The 21,705-nt window shown below is 40.6% G+C and overlaps 1 protein-coding gene across 2 annotated transcripts in view; it reads left to right on the top strand.

Moving 5' to 3' along the window:
- Positions 1-3,076: 3,076 nt before the first annotated feature.
- The window catches only part of xrn2 (5'-3' exoribonuclease 2), a 36,603-nt gene continuing 17,974 nt past the window's right edge, over positions 3,077-21,705 (top strand). The window contains exons 1-22 of one of the 2 annotated variants that reach the window (XM_072361726.1): positions 3,077-3,292; positions 4,091-4,218; positions 4,624-4,735; positions 5,535-5,646; positions 7,148-7,206; positions 8,035-8,124; positions 8,257-8,329; positions 8,545-8,595; positions 8,741-8,898; positions 9,175-9,249; positions 9,499-9,632; positions 10,670-10,727; positions 10,833-10,940; positions 11,067-11,111; positions 11,261-11,404; positions 11,821-11,865; positions 14,634-14,728; positions 15,818-15,953; positions 19,267-19,374; positions 19,687-19,776; positions 19,863-19,935; positions 21,411-21,494. In XM_072361726.1, the coding sequence (XP_072217827.1) occupies positions 3,218-3,292; positions 4,091-4,218; positions 4,624-4,735; positions 5,535-5,646; positions 7,148-7,206; positions 8,035-8,124; positions 8,257-8,329; positions 8,545-8,595; positions 8,741-8,898; positions 9,175-9,249; positions 9,499-9,632; positions 10,670-10,727; positions 10,833-10,940; positions 11,067-11,111; positions 11,261-11,404; positions 11,821-11,865; positions 14,634-14,728; positions 15,818-15,953; positions 19,267-19,374; positions 19,687-19,776; positions 19,863-19,935; positions 21,411-21,494 (2,053 nt within the window). In that variant the 5' untranslated portion in view covers positions 3,077-3,217. The remainder of the gene's footprint in view (positions 3,293-4,090; positions 4,219-4,623; positions 4,736-5,534; positions 5,647-7,147; positions 7,207-8,034; positions 8,125-8,256; positions 8,330-8,544; positions 8,596-8,740; positions 8,899-9,174; positions 9,250-9,498; positions 9,633-10,669; positions 10,728-10,832; positions 10,941-11,066; positions 11,112-11,260; positions 11,405-11,820; positions 11,866-14,633; positions 14,729-15,817; positions 15,954-19,266; positions 19,375-19,686; positions 19,777-19,862; positions 19,936-21,410; positions 21,495-21,705) is intronic. The other variant, XM_072361727.1, reaches the window with a different exon arrangement.

Below are 21,705 nucleotides of genomic sequence, written 5' to 3'. Positions count from 1 at the left end.
TTTGTTGGAAATGAACGTGACTGATATTAGGAGTGGGAATAGGCATATTTAATGTGATTTAATAAATCTAAATAAATAAATCATACAAAGTAAACTCACGCAGCTCAGATTTTTGTGGTTTAAAATTCCTGAATTCAAGCTACTTTTATTAATGTGACACATGCAAAAACAACAGGTACTTTCACAAAGATACAAAATATAACAGGAACAGTTTCATGAAAACAAGCACCACAGAAAAGCTGAATTTATTCCTCTTTTCTTTTAAATACCCACTGTAGGAGTTAGTTATTCTCAAAATGTGTCTTAAAATCTGAGATATGCCAAGTTTTCAGCTAATAGCTCTTTGGGAATCACCTTGTTGCTGCAGAAATCCTATTTTCTGTCTGTCAAACTGTGTTTTCTTTGCTGTTTTTCATAGATGCAGCTAAAGAAATGGGAACAAATGATGTGTCTTTGTGACAAAGTGCCTAAAGATCCAGTTTAAAATGGCTTCTTTGCTAAGTTGTCTGTTCTGTGTCGACACAACACTGGTTCATCCCTTGAGTTAGGAGCCTTTTTTCTGCCTGAATGGGTTCAAAGGTCAGAGTTAAGTGGCTGAACAAAGAAAAAAAACAGGAAAATCTGGCTGCTTTGAGGGAAACAGAAAGAAATGAGGCCTGGATCAGGACTTTAAGATAAAGATAAACACATACAGTGGAAATTAACAGGCTAAGCAGGGCTGTTTTTAACATAAAGAGCCTCAGATAAATCACACAACGTCTTGCAACTGTCTGAATAAGCCAGAGGATCTTGTAGTAAAATGCAACAGAACCATAAATCATATCTGTGCTGAATGACAGATTTTACTGAGCACTTTGTGGCGTTCGGCACTATTTGCTGGATTTTTTCCTCTTTCTTAAGGACATCACTTTCAGATCCTGTTCATCTGCTGTAGATAGTTTTTTAGGCCTGACACTTCTTCTTTTGTCCTCCACTTGTCCAGTTTCCTCAAATGTTTTAAGGACACACTACACACCATGCTGAGATATGCCAAGTTTTCAGCAAATAGCTCTTTGGGAATCACCTTGTTGCTGCAGAAATCCTATTTTCTGTCTGTCAAACTGTGTTTTCTTTGCTGTTTTTCATAGATGCAGCTAAAGAAATGGGAACAAATGATGTGTCTTTGTGACAAAGTGCCTAAAGATCCAGTTTAAAATGACTTCTTTGCTAAGTTGTCTGTTCTGTGTCGACACAACACTGGTTCAGCCCTTGAGTTAGGAGCCTTTTTTCTGCTCAAGTTCTAGTTCAAGACCCCTTTAAATATGGAAATTCTGGTTTCTTTGAAGTAAATCATAAGGACTTTGGGTGAAAATCAAAACATTTGTACTGTACATTGTTCAGTTTTACTTAATTAAAGTTATAAATGAACAGCCTTACTGTACAAATAACTCACAGCTGCATTATTATGCATAACGAGCAGAAGGAAGAGAATATTAATGAAGCACTGGGCCAGATGCCGACACTCAGTGGGTCTACATCAGGGAAGTCAAACTCCGGTCCTCGAGGGCCGCTGTCCTGCAGGTTTTAGATGTTTCCCTGCTCCAACACACCTGAATGAGATCAATGCCTCATTAGCTGGTTTGTGCAGAATGTAACAATCTTTTGAAGAGATTCAGTTCATCTGAATTGTATTTTATGATTATTTGTACACGCCTCACAAAGCTATTATATATTAATTGTTATTATGAACGAGTGTATAGAATAAAATGTTTTACTAAGTTCAAGTAGTTCATAAATATTTCCTTGTGCTCCATAACTTTTATCCTATTGTCAACCAAATTGGTCTTACAGAGGCTCTTAAGAAGAATACTTTGATGGCAAAGGTGAACCGCTGGGGCAAGAGATGGGGGAGGACGAAGGGCATCCAGACAGCAAATGCCAAATTAAACATGACCAGGCGGAATATGTGCAGTGCAGAATTTTATTTTTTTTATTTTTTTTGTATTTCTTGCCAATAAAAGTTGGCAAATTGTTGACAAACTGCATTGTTTTTTTTTCTGTCTTTACCAATAAATCTGATCATTTAGTCTAATCTGAAAAATATTTGGTTCAATGAAATGTTTGACAGAAAACTCTCATAAATAAAAAGTTGAAATCAGAGAATGAAGATAGAGCCTGACTCAAACTGGTTGGTGATTAATAATGAATTTGATTAATTCTTACAGCTTTTGGATGTTTACTCAATTAGGATTTATTTATTTATTTATTTTTTAGATCACTTTGAAATAAGTACAATTAAAACTTCAAGCTTTAACATTTACTCTTAGAAGTACTATGATGGAGCCAGGTTGCCCTCAAGAAAGCATCATCATCCGAAGAACTTGCCTCTTGCTGCTCCTCAGAGTCATTCGTCTTCGTTTTCTTAGTAAATCCAAAATGTGCAAGTAGATTTGCTTCTTTTAGACGTGAGGAAGTTTTTATTTAGCACTTTGAGCGTTTTTTCTTTCTTATTTATATTTAAAGAAATTAGGTAACATTAAGATTAAGACACAGCGCCCCCACGCTTCAATGGTGAGGACAGGAATTGCATCCAGGCCGGCATCTTTATTAAATTGAGATAGCGATAATCATACATAAAAAATAACCTAATTTTACACATGACCCATGATTATGACAGTACAAAAAGAAAAAAAAACAAAACAAAAAGGAAATGCATTTTGCCAATATTTTAGAGACCCCCCAAAAATTTCACAAATCATATTTTCAGGGGAGCTCATCTCTCATTAAGGGGGACTGAGACCCCCCCTGGCTCCCCCGTATTTCGCACCATCTATCTATCTATCTATCTATCTATCTATCTATCTATCTATCTATCTATCTATCTATCTATCTATCTATCTATCTAGCTGTCTATCTATCTATCTATCTATCTATCTATCTATCTATCTATCTATCTATCTATCTATCTATCTATCTATCTATCTATCTATCTATCTATCGCATTATGTAGCTACAGTTCCACATATGACCATTGGGGGCGCTGTAGGCTCTGATGCTCCTTGAAACGCTCCGGAAATAGTTGTTTTTAACCGGCAGAAATACGCAGCGGCTATGTCCAATAGCATGTAACCGAAGTGTAGTATTCTTGCACACGTTTCGTGTTTTAATTGAGCGGTTTTAATCGTATGGTTTGTGGTCGCACTTTTTTAGTCCGCAGATAAAATATTGTTTACTGGAGATGGGAGTCCCGGCCTTTTTCCGTTGGCTTAGCCGAAAGTATCCGTCGATCATTGTGCATTGTGTTGAGGAGAAGGTAAGTGGCAAACAGGTTAGCTAACAGCCTGCCCCGCTAACGTTAGCTCAACGGAATAAACGACTGTTACTCAACTGAATTAATCTAGTTTCCATCGCTTCAGTTTGCACGTTACAATTTGATTGGCGCAGTCGACTCTTTGTCTGTGTTTTTTCAAGATTTCAACTCGTAGCGAAAACAATTTTTGAAACGACAAATGCTGAGAACTTTGTAAACAAAAACGCAAAGTTTTTCTGAAACTGTGGTCAGTCCCAAAAACTGTTTGATTTTAAACAAGGTTTAGAAAATTTTTACCTCTAAAATATACGAGAAATGTAAAAAACACACCATGCTGTGGTAAAGTTTTATCTTGGAACATGGATAAAATTAGAAACTGGTTTAGAAAACTAATGCGGGGTTAAAGTGCTCAACTTTTAGCTTTTAGCTCACAATCTGAGTCTCAGTCACTTGTAAAACACTTTTAACTACATCCAGCTTGTGAAAACGGTGCTAAACACTGCTAAAGGTCTAAATGTCTAAATGTAAACCTTCGGTTACACTTTTCATTATTTATCTGAGGAGTCCTTTTTATACTAAGTGTTATATCTAGAAGACACAAAGAAAGGCCTTTTTTCTAATTTCCCACAGTCCAACTTGACATCTTTATGTTTTCATTTGATGGATCAAAATGAAAAGTCAGCCAGATTCAGGAGCGTTTGTGAGAAAGAAAATTAGGCTCATAGCATCTAATTTTCCTGACTGTTGCTCTTGGAAAAATCAGTCAAACATGTCTGATCATGTTCTGTTTCATCCTCACAGGGAAAAGAGTGTAATGGAGTTCGCATTCCTGTTGACACAACCAAGCCAAATCCCAACGAAGTGGAATTTGACAACTTGTACTTGGACATGAATGGGATCATTCACCCTTGTACACATCCAGAAGACAAGTAGGAACCATTTAGTTAGGAAATCTGGGACGTGGATTTGTGGCAGACTCGGTTTCTTTGTTTAAAGTTCAGGTCTCTCCAGTAACAGCTTTGTTAAAGCTGAGGTATTGTGTGTGCCGTGAAAAGGTTGAAAATGTTGTCACATGTTTGCACTTTCTCACGATTTTATAGTTAAAGAGCTAAAACAGATACTTTCTGGTCAGATTAGTTTCTGAATGACATTTTAAGTGGTTTAATTAGAAAATTAAAGAAAAAGTCAGTGTAATGTGCCACATGTTGCTGTTCATCTGAGGTTTTACTTACTCAGACCAGTAAGGACCAGATTCTTTGTATCCTGACATCCTAAAACCTTCTTTCTCTTTCCAATGATTCATGATAAGTCTACTCTCCTCTCATCCTCCACAGACCTGCTCCCAAAAATGAAGACGAGATGATGGTTGCTATTTTTGAGTATATTGATCGCCTGTTCAATATTGTGCGCCCGAGGAGAGTTCTTTACATGGCTATTGATGGAGTGGTAAGTGACTGATTAAAGCCTGAGTTTCTTTATGTTTTTCTGGCTGTTTATTGAATGTTTAATTTGTTTTTCTACCTTTTTTTTGTCTATTTTCTAAATAATGGATCACATGGATAAATGTTTCTGTCCAACCAAAGATTGTAAATCCAAAAAGACTCTTGTGTCTTTGGTCTTTTCTTGATATCTTTTGTGTTACAGCCTTTTTTATTTGTCATTATTTAAAAGGAGAAACATAGTCAGAGTTCATTCTCTTCTGTTGAATAACTTCCTCCTTTCTGTGCTGCTGTTCGTCGGGTTCATCCTTATTTTGCTCACGGACATTCTCGGGTCAGAGAGAATGTGGAAAGTGTTCGTGTGTCGTCCCACGATGGTGGAATGACCTACCGAGCGCTACCAGAACAGGGGCGTCCCTGTCTATCTTCAAGAAGCTCCTGAAAACCCAGCTCTTCAGAGAGCATCTCCTATCCCAGCACTTACCTTGTACTTCCCTCCCCCCTCTATCTCTGCACTTTATCTTTCTGCTCTTCCTTCTATGCCTGCACCCTATCTCTACTCTGTCCCCTCTGACAGAGTCGGACTCCTGGGTTCCTTCTATGTAGCTTATTGTTAGCTTTTATAAAGCTGTTATATCTTCATTTGTAAGTCGCTTTGGATAAAAGCGTCTGATAAATACAGAAACAGAAACATAAACACATGCTTACGGTTTCTGCCTGATTCTATCGAAGGATAATAGTTTTTTGGGTGATGTGACATTATGTTTGATGCAGTATCTGAATTGACACCCGTTTCACGTGCTCAGGCTCCTCGTGCCAAAATGAACCAGCAGCGCTCTCGGCGGTTTCGTGCCTCCAAAGAAGGAGTTGAGCTGACAGAGGAGAAGCATCGCATGCGGGAGGAGATCATCCAGCGAGGTGTGTGAGCTTGATTCAGAGACTCTGTCATTACTTTGATGCCCGTCACATTAAACGCTGCCTCCAGAGGCTTCCTCGTCCTGCCATGGTGGGATTTACTGTTCATTTTAAACAGGTTGTCCGTAATAACTCATGTTTATGTCAAGGGACTTTAAATGTTTAGTCCAGTTAATCGTAAATCACTTAAATTAAATATTTCAAATAAATACAGTGTCTTTTTTTTTTTTTTAAAGTTGCCTTGTCGAGAAAAAACAATGAATTGCATTGGATCTTCCATTTGATTCATTCAAAAGGAAGAAACCTTCAGCAGAACCAGAACAAAGAGGGTGGTCACCTGAGCTGGTTTTAGCTCGCAGTGCACCCGTTTCCTTTCTGTGTCTGATTGCAAAAATCTTTGTCTTTTAACGTTTTACTCACAGATGCAATGAAAATGAGACCAAAGTAGAAATATGGAGCAGGTTATTACAGCTTTTTTGCTGTATGAGGTTCACTTTAGGCTCATTCCCACTGTGGGAACCTTCTGCAGTTCCTAGAACCTTTTCATAGGGACGTTTTTTCATGCATTCGGACATACGAAACTGCAACCATTTCAACTCCTTTGGGGTCTTTTCTGGGTTCCACAGGAACATGACGTAGGTGTTTGGTGGCTGTAGCTCCGCCCCTTGTCTGAAATGTTTACTCATACTTCATCCTGCAACAAGATAATGATCCAAACGTCCCGCTGAGCAGCAGCAGAGCTGAAACATGGCCGAGCCAGTCAGCTGGTTCAGATCCAGCTGAAGGAGAGACTTAAAGGGACAAACTCATTCCCACTGCAGGAACCTTTTGCAGTTCCTAGAACCTTTTCATAGGGACGTGTTTTGGTGCATTCTCACATGAAGACACTAGGAACCACGACCCTCAGTTCCTGGAACCATTTTAGCTCCTTCAGGGTCTTTTCTGGGTTCCACAGGAACATGCCGTAGGTGTTTGGTGGCTGTAGCTCCGCCCCTTGTCTGAAATGTTTCCTCATACGACACGGACCCAACCGGCGCCTGTTTAATAAGTTAAACTTCGTCTCCTTTGTCTGCGGCGCTCTGCTCTCCTTCTTTCCTCCATGAAACGAAGAAGTATCGCCCGCTGCTGGATTCTCCGTCTCCTGACTCTCGCTGTGAGCTCTTCCAGCCTCCATCTTAGACGCCTGATGTGATCGTCCATGATTAATATCACCGCCATGCAGACCGTGAACACGGTGGCCTCCTCGCTCTCCATGTTAGCTTCTTGGTGCTGTTGTTTTCTTCTCTCCTTACTTTTCCCGGGTTCTGTTTTGTTGCTGAGTGGCGCTAAAGTAACACGTCTGTCGCAGACGGCTGCGTCACATCAGTCCCTGTCGAGGTCCCCGACTCATGTGGGAATGCAAAATGAAACAGTTCCTCTGGAGAAGGACAGGTCTTAGAACGTCTCTGTCCGAATGCAGCTTTTGTATTTAACTGTCTGAGTGAACTTTGCTGTGTCTCTGCAGGAGGTTATCTTCCACCTGAAGAGATCAAAGAGAGGTTTGACAGCAACTGCATCACTCCGGTAAGTTGGCTGCTAAGAGATGAAACTAACATCTTTCCAGGGTTTCCTCACACCGTCTGTGATGTATTAACAGCTTCACATTAACTGAAATTTAAAAAGTTCTGAGCTTCAGAAATCCTCTTAAACCTGTATGAACGCCTGACTATATTTTAGGAGCTTATTTTTTATATTGAAGGGATAAAAGTACACAGTTTCTCGTGCAGTGCTGCCTGATGGTTGGAGACTTTCTGTCCTCGGCCTTCATCTTTTTACGAAGTTATTTGCACGTTCATATTGATCAATGAACGATATGTAACTTGTTGTGACATTTAGCAGATGCTTTTATCCAAAGCGACTCACAGGTAGGGTAGAGGTAGGGGGGGCCTTGCCTAAGGACCCCTACTGGAGGTAGAACCTTTCATGCAGGGGATTTGAACCCAGGTCTCCCACACAGAAGGTGGAAATCACACCACTACACTATCCAGATTAAAGTAGTGAGCCCCGACCCGTCCTTGCTTGGAAAGTAGCTCCTTTCACACACAATCCTGACACCATCTCCCTCCAGGACGCCGCCAGCTGATGTTTTATCAGCTGTTTTTGTCTTTCTTTGTCTCTCGGACAACTTTTCCGTGTGTTGTTGCATCAGATTGATTAAATGAATGCAGTGAGGTCGGTCAGTGGATAGAAACTATTTTATCTTTCTATCTAACTAACTAATAAATTTTTTTTGTAAAAAAAAATCCAGATTAAAGTTTTTGTTACATTTTTGCATCTTGTGTTTGTATTTGGAGAAACTCTGTAAGACTAAGAGGATTTGTCTTTGAATGATTGGATGATTTGTGTCCACAGGGAACAGAGTTCATGGACAACCTGGCACAATGTCTTCGATACTACGTGGCCGACAGACTCAGCAATGATCCAGGATGGAAGAACGTCGCTGTGAGTAAAGCTCTCCTGCTTAAGCGTTTAACTTTTAGTTTCAGCCTGGCTCATTTTCTCCAGTTGACCCCCCCAGAAAACGACTCTAATCATCATTTCATGTTCTGTTCTTCTTCTTTTGTTTTAATCCAGGTCTTCCTGTCTGATGCCAGTGTTCCAGGTGAAGGTGAACACAAGATTATGGATTTCATCAGGAGACAGAGAGGTACAGCCGTTTCACACATGGTTAAACATTCAAGTGACCACGAAATAAAATGAGATGAGAGATGGAACGCAGCAGATTTAAACTTGAACTTTAAGTGCTGCCGAATGTCATGTTGACTGTTTGATAAACGCAGGAGACAAGAATAACCCTCCATTTAACATGAAATACTCTGTTTGGCATGGTGTTGACTCTCTGTAAATGCTTCACTTTGACAGCTCAACCCAATCACGACCCCAACACACACCACTGCCTGTGTGGAGCCGACGGTAAGCCTTTAAATCCATCCCCTGAACTCGTTGAGCCTCACCTGTTCGGTCCCTTCACTGCCTTGCATTGCTGCCCAGCAGACCTTACAGAAGGATCCCAGACATACTTTTCATCTGACTGTTTTCATCTCTGTTTTCATGCTAGCTGACCTGATCATGCTGGGCCTGGCAACACACGAGCCAAACTTCACCATCATCAGAGAAGAGTTTAAACCCAACAAACCACGACCCTGTGCTCTCTGTGGACAGATGGGCCACGACATAAAAGACTGCCAGGGGATGGCCAGAGAGAAGCAGGGGCAGGTGAGGGACTCTGCCTGGGCTTCTGGGCTCCAGCTGCCTTTGAGTGCTGATGTTTCCATACAGTTTCAAGCTGAATATTCTGTCCTGTTTCCTGACTCGGGGGGCTTTGTGAACCATCATTGAACATTGAAGAAAGTCGTGATAATGTCCCACTGATGATTAATTTAATGACCGTATCTAAACGTGCACATTTTCAAATGTTTTGCTCCTGCTCCAAATATAAAATCCATGTAAAGGAGGTGCAAACTGTGACTGTTTCTTACTTCCGTCCTTCAGCACGACGAGTTTGCAGATACGGTGCCGGTATCCGAGCAGGAGTTCATATTCATCAGACTTTGTGTTCTGCGGGAGGTCAGTCGCTCCTCCATGTTCATTATGTTAAACTTGTCTTATTTATTTGAGTCCAAAACTACCTGGAAAAGCTCTGAAACATCAGCTGCGTCCTTTAAATCTGTACCTGTGCAGTGAATTGATTTGCTTTCTTATTATTGGTTCATTAATTGGCCTCATTTGGAATGATCCTGATGAATTCTACCTGAAAAAGTCTTGGGTTCAGCTGCGGTGTCTTGGATTATGAGTGGTGTTGATCCATGTTTTCAGTATCTGGCCAGAGAGCTGACCATGGCCAGCCTGCCGTTTCCCTTCGACTTTGAGAGGAGCATCGATGACTGGGTCTTCATGTGCTTCTTTGTTGGAAATGACTTCCTGCCACATCTTCCGTCCTTGGAAATCAGGTGAGCTTCACCTCATTTGTGTTGCTTTTTCAGTCAGAACCTCTGCGGTCAGGTGATCTTTGACCTGAAACACGTAAAGTTTTCAGAGTAACGGTGCAGCAAACAGCTCTTTGTGCAGGCTGTAATCCTCTGAAGAACAGAAGTTTATTTCATTTATTTTTGATGGATTCATCCATTAACAGTGCTCTTTAAAATATGCATCTCCAAACTTCACTGCATAACCTGAAGATATTGAGTTCCTCGTGATGTGCGAGCGTCTGAGCAGCAGAGGTCTGTAAACGTTTGGCATTTCATGTGCTGCAGTAATGCAGCGATTAAAGGTGCAGTCGGAGATTATGTTTGTGTCAGCTAATCCTTTTAGCTCTGCTCTGATCCTCTGAATGTATATTGGCATTTTAATTAGAATAGTTTAGCATTGTAAATCACTGCTCTCATTAGTCTCAGCCTTTATTGCTTTGTTTTCTCTCTCTCTGCCCATGGAGACTCATTCATGAGCCTGTTTTGAACTTCTTCCTTAATTTACATTGTTTATGCATTTAGCAGACGCTTTTATCCAAAGCAGATAGGGTAAGGGGGGCCTTGCCTAAAGGACCCCTACTGGAGGTGGTACCTTTCATGCAGGGGATTTGAACCCAGGTCCCACATGGAAGGTGGCAATCTTACCACTACACTATCCAGTTTAATTTAGCGAAAGGCTGAAATAGAAGCTGAATCCAGCGCTTCCCGTGTTGCGACGCTAAGCCGTGAAACGGCGTCGCTCTCGCACATCGTTGCTAATTGTTGTTGGAGCTTTGGGCTGATCTGTGTTTTCACTCGGGGAGCCGTTTGGTGTCATAATGCCAGATGAATGACTGAACTAAGTGGAAGTTTCTGAACACAGCCTGACTGTGGATTATTTTAATTGCAGGACAGTTGCTTTTATTTAGCAGAAACGCCCTTTTCCTCCAGTTAAAACGAACTGAAGTTCAGACTTATTCATTATTATGGAGGTTGTGAAGAAAAGATAATTTATTTTGTGTCTGTTTTTCTTTTTAAAGAGAGGGAGCGATAGATCGACTGGTCAACATCTACAAAGACGTTGTGCACAAAACAGGAGTGAGTATCATCATTGAAACGAGCGCTGACAGCAAAAAGATGGGAAAAGTCTGCAGAATAAGCTGCAGTGGGGGTGTGATGCATCTGTCCCGGGTTTCTCTGCAGGGCTACCTGACGCAGAACGGATATGTCAACCTGGAGCGGGTGGAGCTGATCATGCAGGCTGTGGGTGTGGCTGAAGATAACATTTTCAAGAAGCGCAAAGAGGACGAGGTAAAAAGCTCACCGCTTTCCCTTTGGAATCTACAGATTTAGGTGGTTTTTTTCTGTGGTCACCTGCAGCTTAGTTTAGGTTTTCACTCTTATTCCCTTTACAGTCTCACATCTTTCTTCTTGCAGGAACATTTCAAGAGGAGGAATAAAGAGAAAAGAAAGAGGATGAAGGTGAGTTCAGCTCATGGGGATGATGACGCTTCATCAGCTATCACCAACATTTCCGTGTTCACTAAATGCTCTGAAACGTTATTTAGAGCTATGTTTGCTGATGTTGTGCACGATAAAGCAACTCTATGACGGTGAGTTTGTTCATGCAGGCAGAGCAGCAGGGTCCTGCTTTCCTGACCACCGGCCAGTTCGCCCCTCAGGCCTTGGGGGGAAGAAACCGACCCGACTCTGTCCAGAACGCTCGGCAGCAAGCGTATGACATGAGGATGCATTCCAGCGAGCAGCACAACAAGGTACCGTTGAGCTTCTTCGACCTGAGTCGCCAACATCCAGCAAAAGATCGAAGGAAAAACCCTCTTTTCTCTATTTATGGAAGTTTTCCTCACGCTCTTTTGACCCATTCTGTGTAAAAATGGCGCTGATGTTGTGGCGTTAAAATGAAAAAGTACCGGGTGGAAGTTGACCCGCCGCTGATGCCTTTCTGAGGTGGTTACAGGGGGGAAGTGTGACCTCATTAAACGGCTGTTCTTACTCAGCTGATGCCACGGTTTGCTGTGAGCCGCTGTTTGGTCTGTATGAAGTACCAAAATCATTGCAACATCAGAACATTACCACTCCTTATATTCCTCATATGTCGTCAGGACGATTTTTAATGTAATCTGAGCGTTTATTTCTTTTTGAATTCCTTTTTATTCCTTTTTTTTATCAGAATGCTGCTCAGTCTCTGAAAGCCATGATAAGGAACGGGGGCAATGTAAGTGGAGTCATATTTGTGTTTCCATAAGAATACAGACACAAGATAAAGATGAAATATAGATAATTACACTTAGTATTTAGAAACTGAAGTGTTGGGATTTGATTATCATTTTTAAGGTGGATTTAATCATAAAATAACTACTTGCAGAATGTGTGAAATGCTCTGAGAAGCTCAGCTTAAAACAGGGATTTTAACAGATATATTAACTACTTAAATTTGAAAAGTGAGCAAAGTCCATAAAATGTTTAAAATTATTTTAATCTTTGACTTTTTAAAGCTCATTTTAAATTTAACAGCAAAAAAAAAGCCTTTCTGTCTGTGGTAAGAAGTATTTCAGGTGTTTTCCGCCTTCATGCGTGACTAGAAGCGGCGGCACAGCAAAGGTCGGTTGACCTGCCACCATGTGGAGCTCCAATGGGCTCCGTGCACAGCTTATTGAGCTCCGGTTACAGCTTTCTCTGATCTTTTAACTGAACCAGGGTCTTTGTCCTGGTTTAGATACACCAGAGGAGAGGGGGGGGGGGTTACAGATGATAAAATCAAGATTTTATTAGAGCAGAGCGACAGCCTGGAGATGCTTTGTGTGTCCGTGAGGTGGCGTGATGGGCGGAGCCTCTGAGGAAAATGTGTGAATGGCAGCAGCTTCACTGAGAATCCTTATAGTTTTATAACTCGTCCAGTTAAAACATCAGCTCTGATCTGCCCGTTTCCTCTCAGATTCTTCACATCTGCAGTGGAAAGTGTGTTGAGTTGCTGTGTTTCCATTTAAAGTGTCCTTCAAGTTAAATCTCCTGCCCTCGTATGCTGGTGAAATTCATCAGGCTCCAGTGGGCGGCCATACGTGGCGAACATTAGCACATGAAGGGAGAAAAACACAAAGGCTTCAGAGAAGGAGGAAGGTTAAGTGGACATGTTGGTGATTATTTTTCCTCTCTGTGTCAGCGCCCTTCAAGCGTGGAAACGCACCGATGGATATACAGCAGCTTTACCTGCTCTGCTCATAGTTTATCTGAAAGGTTTTCAGGCTCCCGTTTGGTTCAATATGCAACGTTATCTGTTCTAAAACATCATCGCCATTTAAGGCACAGTCCTTCCCACACAGTAAGATTTAGATTTGTGTGTTTTATGTCTGTTAAATGAACGAGAACAATCAGAAAGACTCCACTCTGACGCAGTAGGATAGCCCGTGATTGCCCAAAAGATGCTGATATCAGCACAAGAAGCACTTCAACACAAAAGGCAGTTCAGGGGAAATGATCTTAATTAAACATCCCAGATCGAGACGAGTGCAAACCAGATAAAGCTGTGCATCACAGGAAAATCAAGGGATGGGTGCCACTGCAGTTAGAACACGAATAAACCATGATTAGACTAAAATATGGAAATATGTTTAATATTATATTAATAACCTTTAATATGGAAATATGTTGAATGTGATATTAATATCCTATTATATGGAAATATGTTGAATATGATATTAATAGCTTATAAGATGTTTAATATGATATTAATAGCTTATAATATGTTTAATATGATATTAATAGCCTATAATATGGAAATATGTTTAATATGATATTAATAGCCTTTAATATGTTTAATATGATATTAATAGCCTATAATATGTTTAATATGATATTAATAGCCTATAATATGTTTAATATGATATTAACAGCCTATAATGTTTAATATGATATTAACAGCCTATAATATGTTTAATATGATATTAACAGCCTATAATATGTTTAATATGATATTAACAGCTTATAATGTTTAATATGATATTATAGCCTATTATATAGAAATATGTTTAATATGATATTAACAGCCTATAATATGGAAATATGTTTAATATATTAATAGCTTATATGTTTAATATGATATTATAGCCTATTATATAGAAATATGTTTAATATGATATTAACAGCCTATAATATGGAAATATGTTTAATATATTAATAGCTTATATGTTTAATATGATATTAACAGCCTATAATATGGAAATATTACCGTCTTTAGATGATTCGTCATGTTTTCGTCGAGCTGTGATTTGCTGTTTGCAAATTTTGCTTTTGACTTTTTTCCCGCCTTTGTTTTGGTAAAATGCTGCCGCTGTCTTTGACACGGATGGCAGAGGAGGACTCGCTGTAAATGAAACGCTCAAAACAAAACTAAATATTCAGCAAACCACCGGACGCTGAATAACAGGGAAGTTCTTCAGTCTGCCTGCCTCCTCTGGGGGGGGGGAACCAAAATACTGAGAACAAGGGGGGTGTTCCCTGAAGACAGGCTGTTACCTGTGGAGCAGGGGAGCTCTGAAAACACCCCCATTAGCACTTGGTACATTCCTCCTGATGAAATTAACACTGCAAAAAATCTGAATTTACAGACTTTACAGAATTTACTGATTTTTAAAATTCAATTTATCAGTTCCTTGATAACAATGAAATTGTTAGTTCCAGTTGTAGAAAAAGTCACTATTCTGCTGTTTTAATCGTAATAAAGTCAAAGTATTTACTGTAGATGTAAGACAAACGCAACACTATTTAAACAAGCGTTTCTGAACAAAAACATGTTTTTGTCAGATGAAATTAGCTCGAAACATTTCGCTGTGAGTGAAAACGGGAACATTAGAAACCCGATAATCTCCTCAAACTGCATTTGCAGCTCGTTCTCGGTAGAATAAGAAAAACCAAGTGGAATTTGTCTCCTGGTCTGAATTTTCTCTTTCTTTTTCTTGTCTCCTGGGTTTTTGTGGCCCTGCTCAGGCGTCTGCAGGTCACAGCGACAGCTCGGAAGGTAAAGGAGTCAAGAGGAAAGCCGGAGACAGCGACAGCGAGCCTGAGCCCGAAGACAACGTCAGGTACGATGCGTTCATGAGCACTCGGTGACGGCAGATTGTTCCCTGAGGAATCTCACTTTCTTCAGTCAGAAATTTCTAATTATTTGCACTTATTGTTCACGTGAAAACACCGTTTTTTGGCCCCTGAAAAGAAAAACTCCAGCAAAGGTGGAGATTTACTGACTTTGGTCACGACTTTGTTATTTTGGACGGCGTTTTTGGTTTTTTGGCCTAAAACAGTTCAAATCCGAGCCTAAAACAGTTTAAATCCGAGCCTAAAACAGCTTAAATCCGAGCCTAAAACAGTTTAAATCCGAGCCTAAAACAGTTTATCACATCCAAAGAACACAACAAGGACAGCGGCTGGCCTGATCAGGCCACTAAAAACTGGCCAATTATACTAGTGTGAATACAACCTCTGTGAGATAAAGCTGAATATAAATATGAAATGTTTCCGGTTATCGGGGCTCGGCCTGACGGATTTCTGGAGCTCTGGCACTCCGAGTCTGATTAATACTTTAACGATTTCTCCAGCTTGTTCTTGGGCTTCCAATGAAAGAATCGGGCTAACACAATCCAGCACAGAACCAGCCGCCACGGTCACCAGGAGTTACTACAAATAGCTTCTTTTTAGTTCATAAAACGTCTGAAATCTCTGCAGATTGCACCAAAGTCAGCAAATGTGTTCATAAACAGACCCAGAGATGCACTCATTAATGCCGCTGCACTCCAGAACAAGCTGCTTCACTCCCCCTTCTGCGGAGCACTTCCTGATTAACATGGAAAGCAGGAGCATTTCTGTAAATTCCTCTGTGACGCACTCGTCGAAGCTGCTAAATCCTTCGGGCTAAATTGGTATTCATGGAGGCTTTCCTCTCGGGAGCCGGTGCTCCCGGCGGGCTGCTCCAAGAATCCGCGACACAGATGCCGGACAGCCTCGATTATATGAGCCGAATGACATTGCTGCACCAAGTTTACCAAGAAGTCAAAGTCGTTAAACTGTTTCGGCGGTTTTTCACGCTGTTGATGAATGGAGCAGCCGCCCGGCGACCGTTTGTTTGGATGTGATATTTATTTAGTCTTCTGAGTTTTGCCTCGTGTTTGTCGCAGGTTATGGGAGGAAGGATGGAAGAAGAGGTACTACAAGACCAAGTTTGATGTGGATGTGACTGACGAGGACTTCAGGAAGAAGGTGGTGAAGTCCTATGTGGAGGGTCTCTGCTGGGTGCTGCGCTACTATTATCAGGTAACCCTGAGGTCTCGCTGTGGCGCCACCACAGAAACGGCGTTTCCTCTCATTTCTACTGCTGTGAACGCAGCATCTTCCACCTTAGCTTTGTTTATTATGTTGTTTCTGCTAATAGATCTCCTTAAATGTCACACACAAACTTTAGGAAAACGAAAAACTAGGAAAAACTAAAAAGTAGGGAAAACTAAAAACTAGGGAAAACTAAAAACTAGGGAAAACTAAAAACTAGGGAAAACTAAAAACTAGGGAAAACTAAAAACTAGGGAAAACTAAAAACTAGGGAAAACTAAAAACTGGGAAAACTAAAAACTGGGAAAACTAAAAACTGGGAAAACTAAAAACTAGGAAAACCTAAAAACTAGGAAAACCTAAAAACTAGGAAAACCTAAAAACTAGGAAAACCTAAAAACTAGGGAAAACTAAAAACTAGGGAAAACTAAAAACTAGGGAAAACTAAAAACTAGGGAAAACTAAAAACTGGGAAAACTAAAAACTGGGAAAACTAAAAACTGGGAAAACTAAAAACTAGGAAAACCTAAAAACTAGGAAAACCTAAAAACTAGGGAAAACTAAAAACTAAAAACTGGGAAAAACTCAAAACTGGGAAAAACTCAAAACTAGGAAAAACTCAAAACTAGGAAAAACTCAAAACTAGGAAAAACTCAAAACTAGGAAAAACTCAAAACTGGGAAAAACTCAAAACTGGGAAAAACTCAAAACTGGGAAAAACTCAAAACTGGGAAAACTAAAAACTAGGAAAAACTCAAAACTGGGAAAAACTCAAAACTGGGAAAAACTCAAAACTGGGAGCAAATGATAAACCCTCACACAGTAAAAGACGTGTTAGCATATCCTGATTAAGTGTGAAACCAGAAGTTTGGGGGAACCTTTGTGAGCTGTCTGCAGTGCTGGTTAAGATCAGCTTTTACAGGGATGTGAATCAGCAGGTTTCCCTTTTTCCCATATGATCAAAGCCTGGATCAGACTGAAAGCCATGACTGTCATTTGCTTTCTAACCACACAAAGTCAACAATTTGAGGTGAAACCGATGGATAAAAGTGAAACATCAGCTGCTTTTGGACCACACACCTTAAAGAGCTCTTCTTCTGTTTGCGTCCCCTCTGCTGATGGATCGCTGAATCGATCCGCTGATCGCAGCTGATCAGCAGGTGGAAAGAAAGTCAGAGACGCATTTTTTACCTGTAAGTGCTCATTCTGTGGCTGACAGGTGACCTTTTCCAGCTAAATCACATCTTAGGAAACAAACGGACACAAAAACTCTTTGGTTTTATTCAGATTTTGCACTGAAGTTTAGTTTTAATCTTCAGGCCTTCTAACAGAGAAGTTTAACCTTTGTTAAAAGCTCCTCACATCAGTCTTCAGACGCTTTAAGTTCTTTAAGTTTTCATCAGATGTGAAAACAACTCTTTCTCCCAGATGAAGCATTCAGGGATGCAGAGTTTCCATCTCACAAACCTGCCCAGCAGTCTGTTATTCCTGATTATTCACCAGATCATTGTACGTTTGGAAGCTTTCTTCATCCTGAAATGAGTGAATCGGCCTCTCCAGAGGGGCTGAGTCGGGGGGGATTTGCCCGCACTGATTGGGCTCTATGTGCACGCAGTCTGAGTTGACTCCACACGCTCGCCAATTGGAGGCCGTCTCTGGGGACCGCTCTGAATGAATTCATTAGCAGACGTGGACGTGTCTGCTGTCTGCTGCTGCACATTCACGGTATGATCGTGCACGTCTGTGCACAGCGGTCAGGTTTACAAAAGCAGAGGCTCGTACCTTAGTTTAAATCCCAGTTTTGGTCGTTCTCTTGCTTTAATCTCTCTGATTTTGATGAAATATTGGAAACATGTGACGACTGGTGGTGAATTTTACTGTTTTTATGTCACCAAATCATAAGAATCCCAACTGACCACATAGTTCTTCATGCATAAAAAGATTAGATTTAACTTATTATTGATTACTGTAAAAGGCCAATTTATTTTCTTTCAAACAGACACTAAAGTCGGTCTCAAATCGTCCTTTTTTTTACAGACTTTAGTTTATTTAAAATGATGAAAATGGTTTTTATAATCCTCCACAGTTTGAGTCACATCCCACAGCTTCATCAAAAAGATTTCAGTACTTTACTCCCATATAGTGCATCTTTTTATTTGCTTATCGAGATGAATTTCTCAAACTTAAATCTGTGGCAGTTTGGTTTTATTTATATTTGCATAATTAAAACAATTATAATCATTTAAAAATGTTTTTTAACTCGTGAAAATGTCTATTAAGGCCGTTTTATTTAGAAATTCAGAGCATAATCTGATTAAATTATGAGAAATTGCAGAAACTTGTCCTGATCTTCCAGTTTCTGCCTTTTATTTACTTATTTCTTCACCTTTTTCACCATTTTCTCTGAAGCAGGACACATCCAGGTTTGTGGTCTCTGACACCGTTTTTAATCACAAATTAATGTTGCCATCAATGATCTGTGTGATTATTCACAGGATCTACCTTTTATTATGATAAAGACTTATTACCATTTGAATGACGGTCTTTAATGATGGCGTGGTGGCCTTTAAAGCCAGACTGGCCGAGATGTGAGGTGTGGTGGATTAATCGGGGGACCTCGCCGCCTCGGGGTGGATTGTGGGAAGTGAAGGTCGTTCTTTGGGCGTTCGCTCAGTTGGGATAATTCTGGATCCGCCGGGTTTCTTTCCTTTTGTCCGTGAAGAAGACGGGAGGCGGCAGGACACACGTCTGCTCAGCTCCATGAACTTTAAGAGAAGCAGCAACTACAGTTAAAAATGTAATTCTGGGAGTTGGAGCCCCCGAACAGGTAGTTGGGTGGATAAAACTCAGGCTTTTTAAATGTCAGCGGCGCCGTCTCAGTCTGCTTTGATTGGATTTTAAGCTTTTTGCAGCAGTGGAACTTTGGTGGAAAAAGGCCAAAGAAAAGCAAAGTGAATTTAATTTAAATAACGCCGAAAATACGAAAAACAGAGCAACTCTGAAGCAGCAAGAAGACCGTTCCGGTAGTTATGATCCTCTGATGTGATGATTTCCTACTTTTTCCAGTTTTAAACTCTTTTTAAACTGTGATTGTTGCATCTTTTGGACGGTTTGATTTTGATTGAATGATGCTTCCATCATAAGTTGCCAGATTTCATGAAAAAATGGCCTTTTGAGGCATTTGCAGCTTAATTAATCTTGCAAAACCAAAGATTGAACGGTGGATATTTCCACTGCTGTTTGATGGGATTTCTTCTGCCGTGTGAAGCTGTTTTAAAGTCAGTTTCATGCTAATTCGCAGGGCTGTGCCTCCTGGAAGTGGTACTTCCCCTTCCACTACGCTCCGTTTGCCTCAGACTTCAAAGAGATCAAAGGGATGTTCACAGACTTTGAGAAGGACACCAAACCAGTAAGAATTAATTTCACTTGTTCTGTTTTTGAAGTTGTTTTTCTTGAATGTTTTACTGCTGCACACCAGAACAAGTTATTATAGAAATTCACTAAAGCTCCAGAACTTACGTAGAGACTGAATTGATGCAGTCGGAGAGCATTTTTCATGTATTTCAGGTTATTTAGCAGAAAGTTTTTTGATCCAGACACATCCTGTAACAGCTGATTTGAGTAGATTTTATGAATATCGAATAAACTCTGTGCTAAATAAGGCTAAATGATCTATTAATGTAAGTATATTGCTGAGTAGACATGATTTTGTTGTGTGCAGTTCAAGCCCCTGGAGCAGCTGATGGGAGTGTTTCCTGCTGCCAGTGGGAACTTCCTGCCTGAAACATGGAGGAACCTCATGAGCAGCCCGGTGAGTTCGACTACAGAGATCAGAAATGGCTCCAAGCTGCTTCATTTGTGCTGGTTTGTTCACTTCTTCTAACCGCTTTGATTCAGGATTCTTCCATCATCGATTTTTACCCTGATGACTTTGCTATTGATCTCAACGGCAAGAAGTACGCCTGGCAGGGTGAGTCTGTCCCTTCCCACTGGTTTTGTGTTTTTACGTGAGACAAAAATCCACTGATGTTAAAGGAAAATTAAGAGACTGAAACAGTCTCCTCAGGACTTTATGAAGAAGGCTTCTGTGGTGAAAATACCACAGAGAAACAGTACAACAGCTCCCTTTATACCATGTGTCTGCGCCTCTGTTCATAGCAGCCGGTTCTAGGTTGAACTGGGGCCAAAATCATACTCGCGATTATTCTGATCAATATTGAAATCATTATCATTCATCATGTCTGGAAAAACATGTATTTTTGTTGCACCGTTTATAAACAAACCATTTTTAGTGAAAAATTCAACTTTAAATTAGAATAAATGATAAATAATGCAAAATATAAACCAAAACCCAATAATTTAACATTTTAAAGCACTAACTGTATTGATCGGACTCGTCTTTGGCCAAATAAAAAGATATTTCTGCGTGTCTTTGGGGGGTAGATGGATCGGGTTCTGCCCGGTTCAGGCTGCTGTAATGGTTCTCTGGGTCGATTTTGTGAATTAACTTTAGCTTTGGCCTTAATTCATTCCTCATATTTAGTTTTGTGATGTATTTTCAGGTGATTTAACAGATTACTGGTGTTACTCTGGGGCAGACACTTCTTTGTTGCACTCTTTGCAGATAACTTGCTCTTGTTTAACGTCACTTTCCCTGAATTTGAAACAAGTCCAGACAATGGAAGTCGCCCCGTTTCGAGGCTCAAGCTCCTCGCCGTCCCCAGATGCTTCTGTATTCCTCTCGGCTTTCGACATAACTTGTTCTCATCAGTCTTACTCATAGCCTGTCTAACTGCGCGCTTGTTATTCAGGCAGCTTAATGAAGCCTTAACCGTGCTGGCGCCCCCTGGTGGTTGGGGGACTACTGGTTCAGAACATGTGGTTAGATGCAGGCAGCAGAGCTGCATTTTGAATGTAAATATCGTTGAAGATCAGGTTCGTTTAATTGTGGCCTCCAAAATCATGATCACTATCAAAATACGATTAATTGTGCTGCCCCTGGTTGAACCACTCCATTCAGCAGCTGTCCTCTGTGGGATCTGCCTCTATGAGCTCATTTGTTCAGCTTGTTGTTATGAGAATGCTGGAACTCTACGAGGACTTGCATGGTTTTAAGTGATGGTGCTTTTTCAGCTGATTCCTGCTCCATGTTTTACACAAACGCTGCACACTTAGTGGCCTGTTAACAACTGTGATGCTGAGGAAACTGAGACTCCATAACAGCTTCTATCACACATGCACTGTGGCCTTTCAGTTCCCTCCCTGTCATTCATGTCTGAATAACGGCTGGAGATCATTTCCAGAAAAGAGACCGAATGCCATCGCTTTAACAGACTGATGAAGACAAAAATGTTGTGTATCTCCTTCCTGAATGCCATAAAAAGCATAATTTTTCTGCTTTTTGGTGCAGATATGTCAGTTTTAGGCTGTTATTTCTTTTTCCAGGTGTTGCTTTGTTGCCTTTTGTGGATGAACGCCGGTTGAGGGCGGCTCTGGCTGACGTCTACCCCGACCTCACCCCTGAGGAACGTGAGTAAAAGTCTTCTCCTGCAAAAGTTTCTCTGCTTGAGCTCCTCAGATGTAGTTTTAGAGTCTGTCAGTCTGGATGGACTGAGTTTCTGCGATAGAACGATGTCCTAAGACTGGGCTTGAAATGGTTAAATGAGTGCAGAATGTCTTAATGTTTTCCACAATCTTATGCAAATGAATCGGAATATCTGGAGTTTTAGCTGATAAATGT

Source organism: Leuresthes tenuis, unplaced genomic scaffold, assembly GCF_036924035.1.
Source record: "Leuresthes tenuis unplaced genomic scaffold, fLeuTen1.0.hap1 SCAF_13, whole genome shotgun sequence".
Lineage (NCBI taxonomy): Eukaryota > Metazoa > Chordata > Actinopteri > Atheriniformes > Atherinopsidae > Leuresthes > Leuresthes tenuis.
This window is presented reverse-complemented; position numbering and strand designations above follow the sequence as displayed.